Source organism: Pimephales promelas, chromosome 21 (assembly GCF_988280905.1).
Source record: "Pimephales promelas chromosome 21, fPimPro1.hap1.1, whole genome shotgun sequence".
Lineage (NCBI taxonomy): Eukaryota > Metazoa > Chordata > Actinopteri > Cypriniformes > Leuciscidae > Pimephales > Pimephales promelas.
This window is the reverse complement of record NC_142789.1, coordinates 16,896,557-16,909,472: the sequence shown is the minus strand read 5'-3', so window position 1 is coordinate 16,909,472 and position 12,916 is coordinate 16,896,557. Positions and strand designations below refer to the sequence as shown.

The 12,916-nt window shown below is 35.5% G+C and overlaps 1 protein-coding gene across 2 annotated transcripts in view; it reads left to right on the top strand.

The window, feature by feature from the left end:
• atxn7 (ataxin 7) overlaps positions 1 to 12,916 on the top strand; it is a 69,670-nt gene that overhangs the window by 2,252 nt on the left and 54,502 nt on the right. For both annotated transcript variants that reach the window (XM_089125250.1, XM_089125249.1), the window contains exons 2-4: positions 2,073 to 2,168; positions 7,502 to 7,720; positions 7,881 to 7,949. In XM_089125250.1, the coding sequence (XP_088981376.1) occupies positions 7,510 to 7,720; positions 7,881 to 7,949 (280 nt within the window). In that variant the 5' untranslated portion in view covers positions 2,073 to 2,168; positions 7,502 to 7,509. The remainder of the gene's footprint in view (positions 1 to 2,072; positions 2,169 to 7,501; positions 7,721 to 7,880; positions 7,950 to 12,916) is intronic.

Genomic DNA, 12,916 nt, shown 5'->3' with positions numbered 1-12,916 from the left:
GACATTTATATCTACATAACCGCGGACACCCCCTTCTATGAAGATCGACATATTGTAATCTCATTTTTCTACCGTAGCCGACAGCGAACAAACATCGCTGCAGAGCGCGTTTCGTTCATACCTTGAAAGAGAAGCTGCAGAAAGCAAGAAGCTAGCCATAAACATAGTGAGTAGTTACTTTTCCCTTGTCAGTGGTGTAAAATATGTAGTTGGATTGTTTCATGTAACTTAGTTCTTCTCCCTCGCTGTGTTATTTGACAATCAGCTGATTAGTACTATTGACCGTAAAACAGTAACGTTACAGGAGTCACCAACCCGTTGATCGCGGTCGACAAGTCGATCTTGGGAGCATTTTAAATCGATAGCTATGAGTTTTCAAGAGAAAAAAAACAATAATTGTACTCATTATATGTGTAGTAAATGGTGTCTAGGGGATGCGGAGACGCGCACTCTGTTACAATCACGTCAATTTGCCGCGTGCACCTTTGGGCTCATGCGGACGCGTCGAGTTTAAACAAGGCTTTATGCTTTAACCAGCTCAGCTATTCTCTGCTGTCTCAAGAAGACGATGCTTTTCCCATTTTAGCCACCGTAGCTTCTTCGAAAGGGAGGGGTGAGCAGTGGGCTGAGCCATTAGTGCGACTCGCAACCGTTAAAATCTACATACTGCACCTTTAATAGTATGTTTCAATGCTCAGAGTATGTCAGTACAAATCCAACAACTGTTATTATACCAAAGCAGAAGCGTTTACATTCTGTGATGTTTAAAATCATGAAATGAAGGAATTCTCGTATCTCTTACATTCTATTGCTCATAAAGACAAACATCTCTCGAGCATTTTATTCATAAGATTAAACAACAATAGAAATTAAATATAGTAATATACAAACAGAAAATAACAAACCAGTAAAAATAATCACACAATGAATAAATGATTAAATAATTAATTAAATGGTAACTACATAAAAGACTAATGATTTTAAAATTAAATTTATATACACAACAGATTCAAATTAAAACCTGTGATGGCTCACAGGCTGTTTTCACTGTAGTTCAATGATATTGGAACAAACAAGCTTTGTATGTAACGGCTTTAACTGTGCATGCCAAATTTGGAATATTAATTGTTTATAGTGTAACTCTGTTTACAAAGAGTGGGTGTTTGCACATGAAACGGAAAAACCTTAGTTCTGTTGAATGGTAGAAACACTGCAGGGGAAATCTTTGACGTCACAAAGAACATCTCATCATAAGTCAATCAGCCTCCGTTTCCCTGAACACTTGATGCGTAATGCATTCATCACTTTCCATCGACACAAACAACAGGCTAATAGTCATTCAGTTAACATCAGAATGACGCTGTTTGTGTATGTCTATTATTTCCTATTACTTAATGATATGTATTGTAATGGCTTACCATTTTTCATTTTACATAAATGGATGAATTCATACAGTGTGAATTCTGCTTTTTTTCATGTAAGTTAATTAGGTTATGATTTTGATGTTGAATTGAGCATATGCAAGAAAGTCAAAACATTTTCACTAGTTGCTTATATCCCTGAGACGGATTATCAGGCTGTCAACTGAAGGGCTCTCAGATGGTTAGCCGGGGATAGTTGTTATTGGATTGGATTACTCTGTAGCGACGGGCTCCTCCTTAAGTAGATCTTGAGCTAGTAAAAACCTGTAAAGAAAGCAACCGTAAAATTCTGTTGGCCTTAGGTCAGGAAAGTTCCTCTGTCAAAAACAACACAGTCTCATGGCAGTTCATATAGCTAATTTACGTTTTGGCAAGTTGTCAAATTCATATGAATTTATGTTCTTTTTCATACGTTTTTATACAATCTGCTTACTCCCCATTGGCTGTTAGGGAATGATCCTCATGCTACATTTTTGTATCCTTCACGTCATATGATTTTGATATGAAATTGCCACCTGGTAAAATAGTGATGTTTTCCCTTGAGATTGGGTTAGTCAAAAAAACAAATGGCCAATTCCCTAAACTGATTAGTACGCACTGAGAATGGAAACAATGCTGCTAACATGCCTTTCCTTTGTGTCCTTTCCACAGATTCCCTCACCAGCTTGTGTGGCAGTCTGGAATCACCAAAGCTGATGAGGATCTACTGACTTGACCAGTGTTGTTCCAATTTTTACTTTTGACAAGGTATGACATGTTAACATAAATATAAACTTATGAACAATTTCACTCTAGGGTTTTAATTTTTGGATGTATCTTTATTTGATCAAACCTATCAGATAGATTAGGTCATGGCAGAAGTAGTTCAAAAGTTTAAAAAAAAAACTTTTGCTGATAATAAAAATGGTCGCCTTGCTCTGTTCTGTGATGCGCGTTCGTGACTCTCCTATTCGAACTCGTTCATCAAAAAGAACGAATCTTTTGCAGAGTCAACTCATTCATTTCGTTTGTTGAATGAACCAAATGACACGAAAAAAGATTCGTTCATTTTGATAAACGAGTTCGAACAGGAGAGTCACGAACGTGCATCATAGAACAAAGCAAGGCGACCATTTGAGCCTATAAAACTTAAACTTTATTTTTTATTTTTAAATGAGCGATCGTTTCGCTTGATAAGACCCTTATTCATCGTCTGAAATTGTTTAAAGCCCTTTGAACAGTTTGCACTGAAACTGTCATTTGGACCCTTTGGTTCCCATTGAAGTCCATTATATAGAGAAAAATCCTGGAATGTTTTCATCAAAAACCTTAATTTTTTTTCTTGACTGAAAAGAGAAAAACGTGGACATCTTGGATGACATGGGGGGGGGGGAGTAAATTATCAGCAAAAGTTTTTTTTTTTTTAAAGTGAACTACTCCTTTAATGGGCTATGGGAATGTATTGTTAATAGGTTCATTATTATACAGTAAAGGCCTGTTCATACCAAGGACGATAACTATAAAGATACATTTTAGTTTATAGATATAATTTTAGAAATCGTTCTCAATGTTAAAGAATAGCAGTTCACACCACAGCTATAACGATAACAGTACAGAGGTTGGAATCACTTTCAGAATGATTTTATCCGGCTGATAAATGATAAAATCATAGACAGCCGATTAGAATCCCGCTGTAACAAGCTCGAGCATTTGAAGTGACAGACATGTATGCGCTTAAAGTAAACAGAACGATATCGTCCGCTGGTGTTTACGCTAATATAGTTAGTGTAACGATACCCTAATTTCACGATTCAATATATATCACGATACTGAACTCAAGATACGATATTATTGCGATACTCCAGGACACATGGTAAAAAGTTAACAAAAAATGCTTTGGTTGATTGATTAAAATTCTAAATTATTACTTTGGGGGTGAAAATGAATAGGCTTTGATTTGGTGCTGGTAACCCAATGGACAGGACAAAGGTGACACTAGAATAAAATATTCATCATTTTGAAACTGAAAATACAGAATTATTTTAGATGAATATGCGTCACTGTCTAGATGCATTTACTGGTAACATAAAACATTTGGCATTATCAGGATTCAGGACGCACAAATAGTCCCCCATTGCATTATTATACATTATATTCAACATTGTATATAGTAGTTTAATGAAGTACTGACACTAAAACTCTGTAAACTTGAATTTTTTCTCACACAGTAATTTTTATTCAATAATTTTCAATTTTCATTTTGGGTGAGCTATTCACAGTGCAGATTGTCACTATCCACGACGATTAGGGTTGGGTATCGTTTGAATTTGAACGATTCTGATTCCGATTCCTTGTTTCGATTCCGGTTCCTAACGATTCTCGATTTCGATTCTTTTAAGAGGCAGGGTCAAAAAAGTTTAGCTAACCTTGCTAACCAACGGTATTTCTGAAGGAAATAATCCTTTCTGAAGGAAATACTCCTTCTGTCACAAATATTCCTTTTGTCACAAATTTTGCATTTTGCCGAGATTTCGTTATTTTTAGAAAAGTGAAGCCACACTTTGGACCGCTGACGTAAGCTACTCATGTTCGACTCACGCGGTTATACCAACACTTCCGGTAGACGCTTCTTCGTTGGTGTTGTTCAGCGGTTTCTTCTTCAGCTCGGCGGACTATGAATATCGAAACTAGGAATCGAAATTTGAACTTTTGAACGATTCCGGGAAAAACGAAAAGTTAGTCCCGGTTCCAAACGATACTCGATTCTCGATACCCAACCCTAACGACGATATATGTAGTTTTTTTTTTATTATTTTTTTTTTATTGTGTGACACAATGCATTGTTACACCCCTATAATATAGTTATTTTTATTGTACTTTATCACGATAGTGCTTGGTGTGAATGGACCTTAATGACTATTCCTCTATATTTACACAACACATAATGCATTATTTTTCACAGTGGAAACAAGTTTAAATACATTTAAAGGTGCATTGTGTAACATTTGGTTGGATCTGTTGACAGAAATGCAATATCATATTCATAGCTATGTTTTCAGTGGTGAATAAAGACCTTTCTTAATGAACCGTTATAATGTTATTACCTTAGAATGAGCCATTTCTATCTACATACACCGTGGGACCGGTCCCCTTACATTGAATTGCGCCGACATGTTTCTGCAGTGGCCCTAAATGGACAAACGCGTTTCGTTACTATGTTTATCTGCGTGCAAAGAAGCTAGCTAAAGTCAGCAAATATAGAACACTGACACAATGATGAGCAAGTAACAATAATATTCGCAATAACATATCGTTTTACTGAATAAATAAGTAAACATAATTTCTTAATTTATCTTTGTAAAGAAACAATGCTGAACTGGCTGCTCTCTGCTGTCTCAGACAACATATTTTCCTGTCGGCCACTAACTTTTGTTGGTTACAATTCACAACCTTACCCCTAGATGCTGCTAAAAATTACACATTGCACCTTGAAAGAGTTAGTTCACCCAAAATTGAAAATTATCCTATAATTTACTCACCCTCAAGCAATCCTAGGTGTAAATGACTTTAATCTTTCAAATAGTTATATTGAAAATATCCTGGCTCTTCCAAACTTTATATTGGCTGTGAATGGTACCATTTTTTGAAGCCTAAAAAAGCACATCTGTCCATCATAAAAGTAAACCATGATCCAAGGGGTTAATTAAGGCCTTTTGTAAGAAAAATATCAATATTTAAAACTTTATCAACTATATTCACTGGCTTCCGGTTACGGCCATACTTCGAGTCAGGTGGAAGAGTGTTCTCTGACCTAGCGCATGATGTGTTGACAAACACGGAAGCGTAAAATGATAATTTTTTTTAAGAGAAATGTCAGAGGAGCTTGAGTTTCTTGCCCACTCCTACTTTTTTTAACTGCGAGAGGTACTCACCTGAGCTTACGCTACTCCTACATCTTACATCTCGAAACTCGACTCTCTCGTGAACGCGTGGACTAACAACGTTACTGGAAGCTAGTAATTAGCGTCTATAAAGTTATAATTATGGATATTTTTCTTACAAAAACACATCGGTTCGCTTCAGAAGGCCTTTATTAACCCCTTGGAGCTGTATGGATTACTTTTATGATGGATGAATGCGCTTTTTTGGGCTTCAAAAAAGGTACCATTCACTGCTAGGCATACATAAAGCTGGAAGTGCCAGGATATTTTTTTAATATAACTCCGATTTTGTTTGGCTGAAAGAAGAAAAGCATATACACTTAGGATGTAAATGATGGGATAATTTCATGGGGAAACAGAAACATTTTTTTTTTAAATGACCCAGGTCTTACATATCCTACAGACTTACTTTTGTTTAAAATAAACACATGCATTTAGGTAATGACTTATTGCAATTTAACTGCATAAATCACAAAATCAGCTTAAAGCTATTTTGTATCTTATTAAGACATGCTTGCCTCTACTATCTGTTCTTATTCTAGATGAATTGGCCCAGACATATTTGATTGTGTATGAGAGACACATTCTTGCAAGAGGAGAAATGGCTAAGTATAGCCTAGAAATTATTTGCTAATGCCTGTGCTCCAAAATGTGATGCATAACACATGGCTGATCAGAGTACATTAAATTTAGAGCACGCACGTATGTATATACTTTATAACAGTCTTACCTCTAACTTTAATTATCAACCAGGTAGTGTTTGTGAAAGTTTGGTAAAGAATTGCCGGTTCATGCAACTGAGTCAAGCTGTTCTTTGGATAAATGACTGTTGAAAATGTCAAATCACTCAGTATTTGATGTTCAGTGCATCAAATGATTAATTTCTGGCTGTCATTAAAATGGCCTGCCATGTAGATGTCTCTCCATTGTTTGCTATATGCTCTATTGTTTTAACCCCTTTAATCCCCAATTTTTTAAATGAACACGTTTTGCTCCTTGGATTTACCAATGTAACAAACTGCATGCATTGAAACATTTTTTTAAATAAATTATGTGTTTTATTTCTAGTCACAATTCCAACTAGAAAGGAAACTAGAGAGTCAAATATTTCTCATTAAGAGCAAATAAACAATAATTATTTAATATTTGATTTTACTATCAATTGTGGGCTAATGGAAATCCATGAACAAAAGCACATTTATTTTTACTTTTATGCTTTATTAATGTAATGCAAATAAATAAAATGGGGCTCTGAGTTTCCTACTGGTCCCAATTGTGACCATGGACATGTTTACATGTTTTGTGATCAAGATTTATATGAAAAAGCAATCTTAATATGACAGTTAAATTAGAGAATTTGAATATAAATATTTAATAGTTGTGTGTCAGATATGGTAGCTGAACTGTTTTACATTCCTTTCAGAGGGACAAACTGAAATTAAACCACTGTAGTCTTGACTATTTACACACACACACACACACACACACACACACACACACACACACACACACACACACACACACACACACACACACACACACACACACACACACACACACACACACACACACAAACAAAATCACATGAAACCAAGACAGTATGCACTTTTATTTGTAGTTGATAACGCTGTATAAAATTTTAGACCCTTCAAAGTGGAAAGTAAATTTTGTCAAAAACAGTAGGCTACCAGGGAGATTAGATTTTTGTTTGTGTTGGTCAAAGAAAGTCATACAAAGGAATATGTGTAAAAAAAATTTGATGTGGATTTCATTTGTCTGGTAGCCTGTTTTTCAATTGTCATGTCCTAAAGGGGCGTCAATATCAAGAGAATGGGGAATTCCCAAGTCCATTGAGTCGTTTTTTGAAAAATATAATTATAATTTCAAGATAAACGTTTTAATATGTTTGACAGTATAAGGTAAACATTCCGGTGAAACCTATGGTCACCTTATTTCTCGCATAGGCGTCAGTGAAAGGAAGTTTTGAGGTCGTCCTTAAACTTTTATCTCAGTAATCTGCTCTTAACGTATGTTTCGGTACACGCCGTCTCGTGCAGGGGGGAAGAAAGACAACCGAGCCCGTGAATGAATCGCTCGTTCGGCTCAATGTCATTCATTGAAGGAATCCGCTCGGCTCATTGCTGTGTTGTTACATTGTAGCGGAAAGAATGTCGGAAAGGGCCGATGATGACGTCAGGGGGGAGCAGCAGCAGCGCAGAGCGGCCAGGCTGAAGCAGCAGCAGACACAGCTCCAGCGGGGAGAAGCCTCCACAGCAATGGCGACTGTGGCGGAGCGCAGATCCCTGCCTAGTCCTGAAATAATGCTGGGACAGCCTTGGAGCAGCTGGGTCGATGCTGTGAAACTCTACGGGAGCGACGGTGAGTTGATCAGCCGCCGTCGGCCATTGCGTTTCAGCGGGCAGCCGCGTCAGATCGCGAGTGTTTGCCCGACTGCGTGCAGTTTTGAAATATTAAGAAACGCGAGAACAAGCCAGCAAGTGTAACTATTTATGTAACACGACCCAAATTGCTTCCTCAGGTACAGAATTGGAAGAAAGTTTGAAAGAGTGCGGGAAAAATCGCGAAGCCATGAGACTCTGCAGAGACGGTGAGTAGTGTTGCTTTCTCTGGTCAAAGGTGTGTTTTTGTTTTGGTGGTGTGTTCACACTTTTCACGCACCGGTTCTCTGTGAAACAAGTGCGGGTGACTTTTGACAGAACAACTGTCCCTGAAAACTCTGCTCTTACGATAGTCAAAAGTGTTCGAAACTAGCTTTTTTAATGTGTGTGTTTACATAGATTGTTCTGAAGAAACATTCGTCACTACATGTCAGGGTTGCATTTTAGCACGTGTGGGTTGGAGGTAAAATTAAAAGATTTAAAAGTAGAATATATGCCAAATACACATAATTGTCATGCTTGAAATGTTTTAAATGAGTTCAGACACCTTTATAACATTTGAATAGAAACCTGCAAGCGAAGTAGCCTATATTTGAATAAGTTTACTCGTGTCACTCATTTTGTTTTGATACACTAAGTAGTAATGCAGCCTGGATTGTATGCTAAATTATTACACATCTCTATGGAATATTTAGATTCTGATTAGTCAAATATTTCTGTATAAGGGACATTTTATCCAAGAAATTATTTGGTGTTTCTCCGTCCTCTGAAAGTACACTACTACTAACGCCATTTAAATACAATTTCAATATTTCATGCCTAAGTATTTATTTACCTGATAAGTGGACTGTAAAACCCAAACAAATTACATTACCTCAAACCATTTGAGTAAACTGATTGCCTTAATCCATTTAAGTTTTAAAACTAATATTTATTGAGTCCACATGAAGAGATTATTTCTTAAATTAATAAATAAATACACTTAAATACTGTATGTAATAAAAAGATTAATTAAATTGCTTGGCATTCAGTATCAGTGTGCTGAAGTGTGCACAGCCATTGTTTTTTAAATAATATATTTTAACTGACCTCATTTTAAAATGTTGTGAGAAAACCAACCTACATTTGAAGAGTTCAGATGCAAAAGCCTCTAAGTGCCATTTGAAATTTTCTTCTAAAATGATCATTTTTATCAAGCTTGTATGTTTAAGTTCAGTAATTTCACTTAAATGGCAATGAAGATTACCTATTAATTGTCATTTAAGTGAAATTACTGAACTTAAATATACAAGTTTGATAAAAATGGTCATTTTAGAAGAAAATTTCAAATGGCATTTAGAGGCTTTTGCATCTGAACTCTTCATTTGATCTTACGATATTTTCTCCAATGTACATACGTGTGATTCAGATAATGAACATGAGCACAAAAACCTCTCTTCCAGATGTGAAATATATAAAATGCAAATTATCCTGATATTGTGCAGAGCTGAATGGTTTAAAACCTTAAACTTGTATCTCCAACGGCCCCTAATTAATGTAATTAACTTATAAACGATCACCAGTCAATGTCCAAATCCTTTACTTGAGAATGGAAAACAAAAAGAATTACTTATATTCCCAAATACCTGCAGTACTCCAACTTTATGCAACAAGGATAAGGGTACATCTGCTTAGACCCTGACGTGGTGCGATCTAAGTTCAAATCTGTGTGTGTACACATGTTTTACGAATGTGATTTGGTCAATCCTCTACTTGATCACAGGCCCTTCTTTTAGGCACAATGATAACGCCCCAAAACTCAGACATACCAGAAACTCTTTAATTCCAACATAACACAACATTAAACACTAACAGATCTCTCCCTCTCCACAAACCCATAAAATAACACTTCATTTTAACTTTTTAATTTAAACTTGCTCTCATTTAACAGTCAAGAACAAAGCATGCCAGGGACTAGAAATCTTCTGTAAATCATTCTGCTTAATATAATCACTTATTAGGTTCACATACATTTTTTTCTAATAAGTACAATTAACTTTAATATTTAAGCATATGTAACTCATTTAAAATTTACTGTTAGATTTTACAGCCAGACAACTCTGACACCATGTGTTCAATGATCATGGATACTGCAGTAATTATGTTATGGCTGCTAAAGAAGTAATTATTTTTTTTATTATTGATTTGTTAACCAGCTGCTTCATGTTGAGGTCCTGATCACCCTGTTTATTTTGTGATAATGACTCTGTATATTATCCCTTACTTAGATTTAAATGAATATAGGTGACAGCGGTATAATATACAAAATGGTCAAGGTAGTTGTCGGTCATATTTTTAAATCCTCCTTTTTGTAAATTTAATATGTATAGCTTGCATATTAATGATCCATACTCTGTAGAGGACACCTTGCAGTTGCTGTCATGGCTTTTTGTAAATATATTTCTTTTAAATCGCTTTATTTTAGATCATTCTAGTACAACTTAGCTTTGTCCTAAGTTGCCATGAAGCTAATAAACGTCATCACGAGGGCTCTTTTTCTCTATTTTGCTTTCATGATAGGAAGTGTGAGATATTGTACCTGTCAGAACACTTATCTAACAGGGCATTTGCATTGACAAACAATAGGGTCATTATGTGCACCACTGCTTCATTGCACAGTTTAGAGTAAATTGGAAGACTCAAAGTCGTCGCACAGGAATCTGTCAGATATATCAACCTTTTGGATTGTGTAATACGAAAAACAACGCCTTTCGCCTTTATGGACTGAAATCATTGGTGGTTTTATGTTAAGCTTTAATTAGTGTTTTCTATCTATATTCTGATTTATTTTAAGAATAACTGTTCTCAGGTCAGAGTTAAGTCAAAGTCTTGAACACGTCTTTATGAAGGTTGTAGTTTTAATGTCTGCTTGGTCTACGCCTGAAATATTTATGTGTTACTGGATGTATTGAAAGCAGTTTATGTTGTGCTGTAGATGTGGAAATTATTGCTTCTAGCCTATACCTTACCTTAAGAGCACCATGTGTTATTGTATAGTCAGGAACTGGGCCGCAGGATGATCCAAGCAAGGGGAAATAAAGAAGGAAAAAATCCTTCAATTCACATCTATATAATATAATAATGATTAAAGGGACAGTTCACTCAAAAATTTTAATTCTGTCATCATTTACTCTGTCTGTTCCAAATAGAATTTGTCTCATGATACAATTGGATTATGATTCAGAGGATAACGATTGGATTATACAACTATTCTCAAATGAATCATAATGCATCTTTTTCTCCAATTCTTTTATTAATAAATACTATTTAATAGTCACAATATGGGCCATTTTTGCTATTTTATCACTGTTTAGAAACTTTAGAACAAATAAAATTAAATCTATTCAACAGAAGCATTCAAGAGTCATATGTAAAAAATGTTCACTGGCTGCATAGTCTTTCTTTAGTGTATTAATTACAAATATGTCAATTATTATTAAACCTATGAAAGTTATTCAGTCAAGAGCAGTGAGTGTTTCCTTCGGTTGCTTGATATTTATTTATTTCTAGAAATATCTGCTTTTAAGGAGTTATCTTGTACAGATGTAAATGCTTTGCTTCCGAAGGACATGCACAACTTATTTAATAACAAAATATTTAATAAGAATAATTTATTTACACTGAAACAGTACATTAATATGTATGATAGATAGGTGTAATTACATTTTTAAAAATGTAATTATTTTGTTTTTATGCATTGATGCAGAATCATTCACATTAGCATCGCGATGCATCATAGAAACTAATTCTATTCCACAGCTGTAGATCCAAACCTGTCTTTCTTTCAAACTTTCTTTCTTTTGTGATACACAAGACAGTTTAAAAGATGTTGGTAACCAAACCATTTTGATGATCATCATTGACTTCCATTTTTAAAAAAAGAAAAGAAAAAAAAAGTCAAATATTTTATGTTCCGCAGAAGAATTCATAGGGGTTTGTTACGACTTGATTCAATTATTGTGAACTGTCTCTTTAAAGCTTGTACACAGCTTTTGGTTTTAGCTGAAACTGAATCTACGAATGACATTATCCCAGAGAAACCCAGTTCATTTTCCAATTTTGAAGTTTGCAGTTTGCACGAGTCCCCCACAGCAGTAATTAAAACAGACAGGTACATAGAAGAATATTATAAAAATAAATTTTCACATTTCAGTTTTCCTTGAATGATAATTAGAGATATTAATACTTATCCAGTGTTGCTGCTATTTGACAGAGAATGCGAGCCAGTCGTGCAGTTTCCATGTTTAGCCATAATTTTGTGAAAATCTTCTGTTTTAGACAGCTTATTAAAAAGCTGTATTATTAAAAGAACAAATTTAACCAGTGTCCCAATTTCTGTTCTTGACAATCTTTCACAAACTGCAGAACTGCCTTGAGATTAGTAAAAATCCAACTTACTTGGTCTAAAGTGTTCAAAGTCAATGGAGGCCAGAAGCTGTAATTGGGCTCTTTATTGCCCATTTGCGACTCACTTGAGCGATGAAGGATGACATAACCAAAACCGACCACGCTACTATGTTATTAAACCTCAGTGACTATGACAAACAAACAACCTTTAAGTTTTGCTTCTAGTTTTGAGAATGTATTTGAACAAAGATAAAAATTGAATTGTCTATCTTCGTGCCATCATAAACCTCATAAATTTGCTTATATATTTATTTAGAACGGAACATTTTGTCAATTCACGCACGTATAGTACTGTTTCAAAGTTTGGGGGTTTGTAAGATTTTTTTAAAATCTTTTGCTCACCAAGGCTGCAGGGGATTAGATATATGAGATTATTAGGAGGCCATGCAGGACAGGTTTAACCTCGGTTTAACGTCTCATCCGAAGAACGGTGCTCTTTGTCAGTATAGTGTCCCCATTACCATACTGGGGCGTTAGGACCCACACAGACAATCGGGGGAGCACCCACTGCTGGCCTTAATAACTCCTCTTCCAGTTGCAACCTGGTTTTCTCAGAAGGTCTCCCATTCAGGTACTAACAGGCTCAACCCTGCTTAGCTTCAGTGGGCAACCAGTCTTGGGCTAATTTATGTTTTAAGTGAACGTAAACAGTTGAGAAAGAAAATGTACAAGTAAAGTGACATCATCTAAATTTATCTGCTCTCATTATTAATGCTTATTAGGGGTGGCA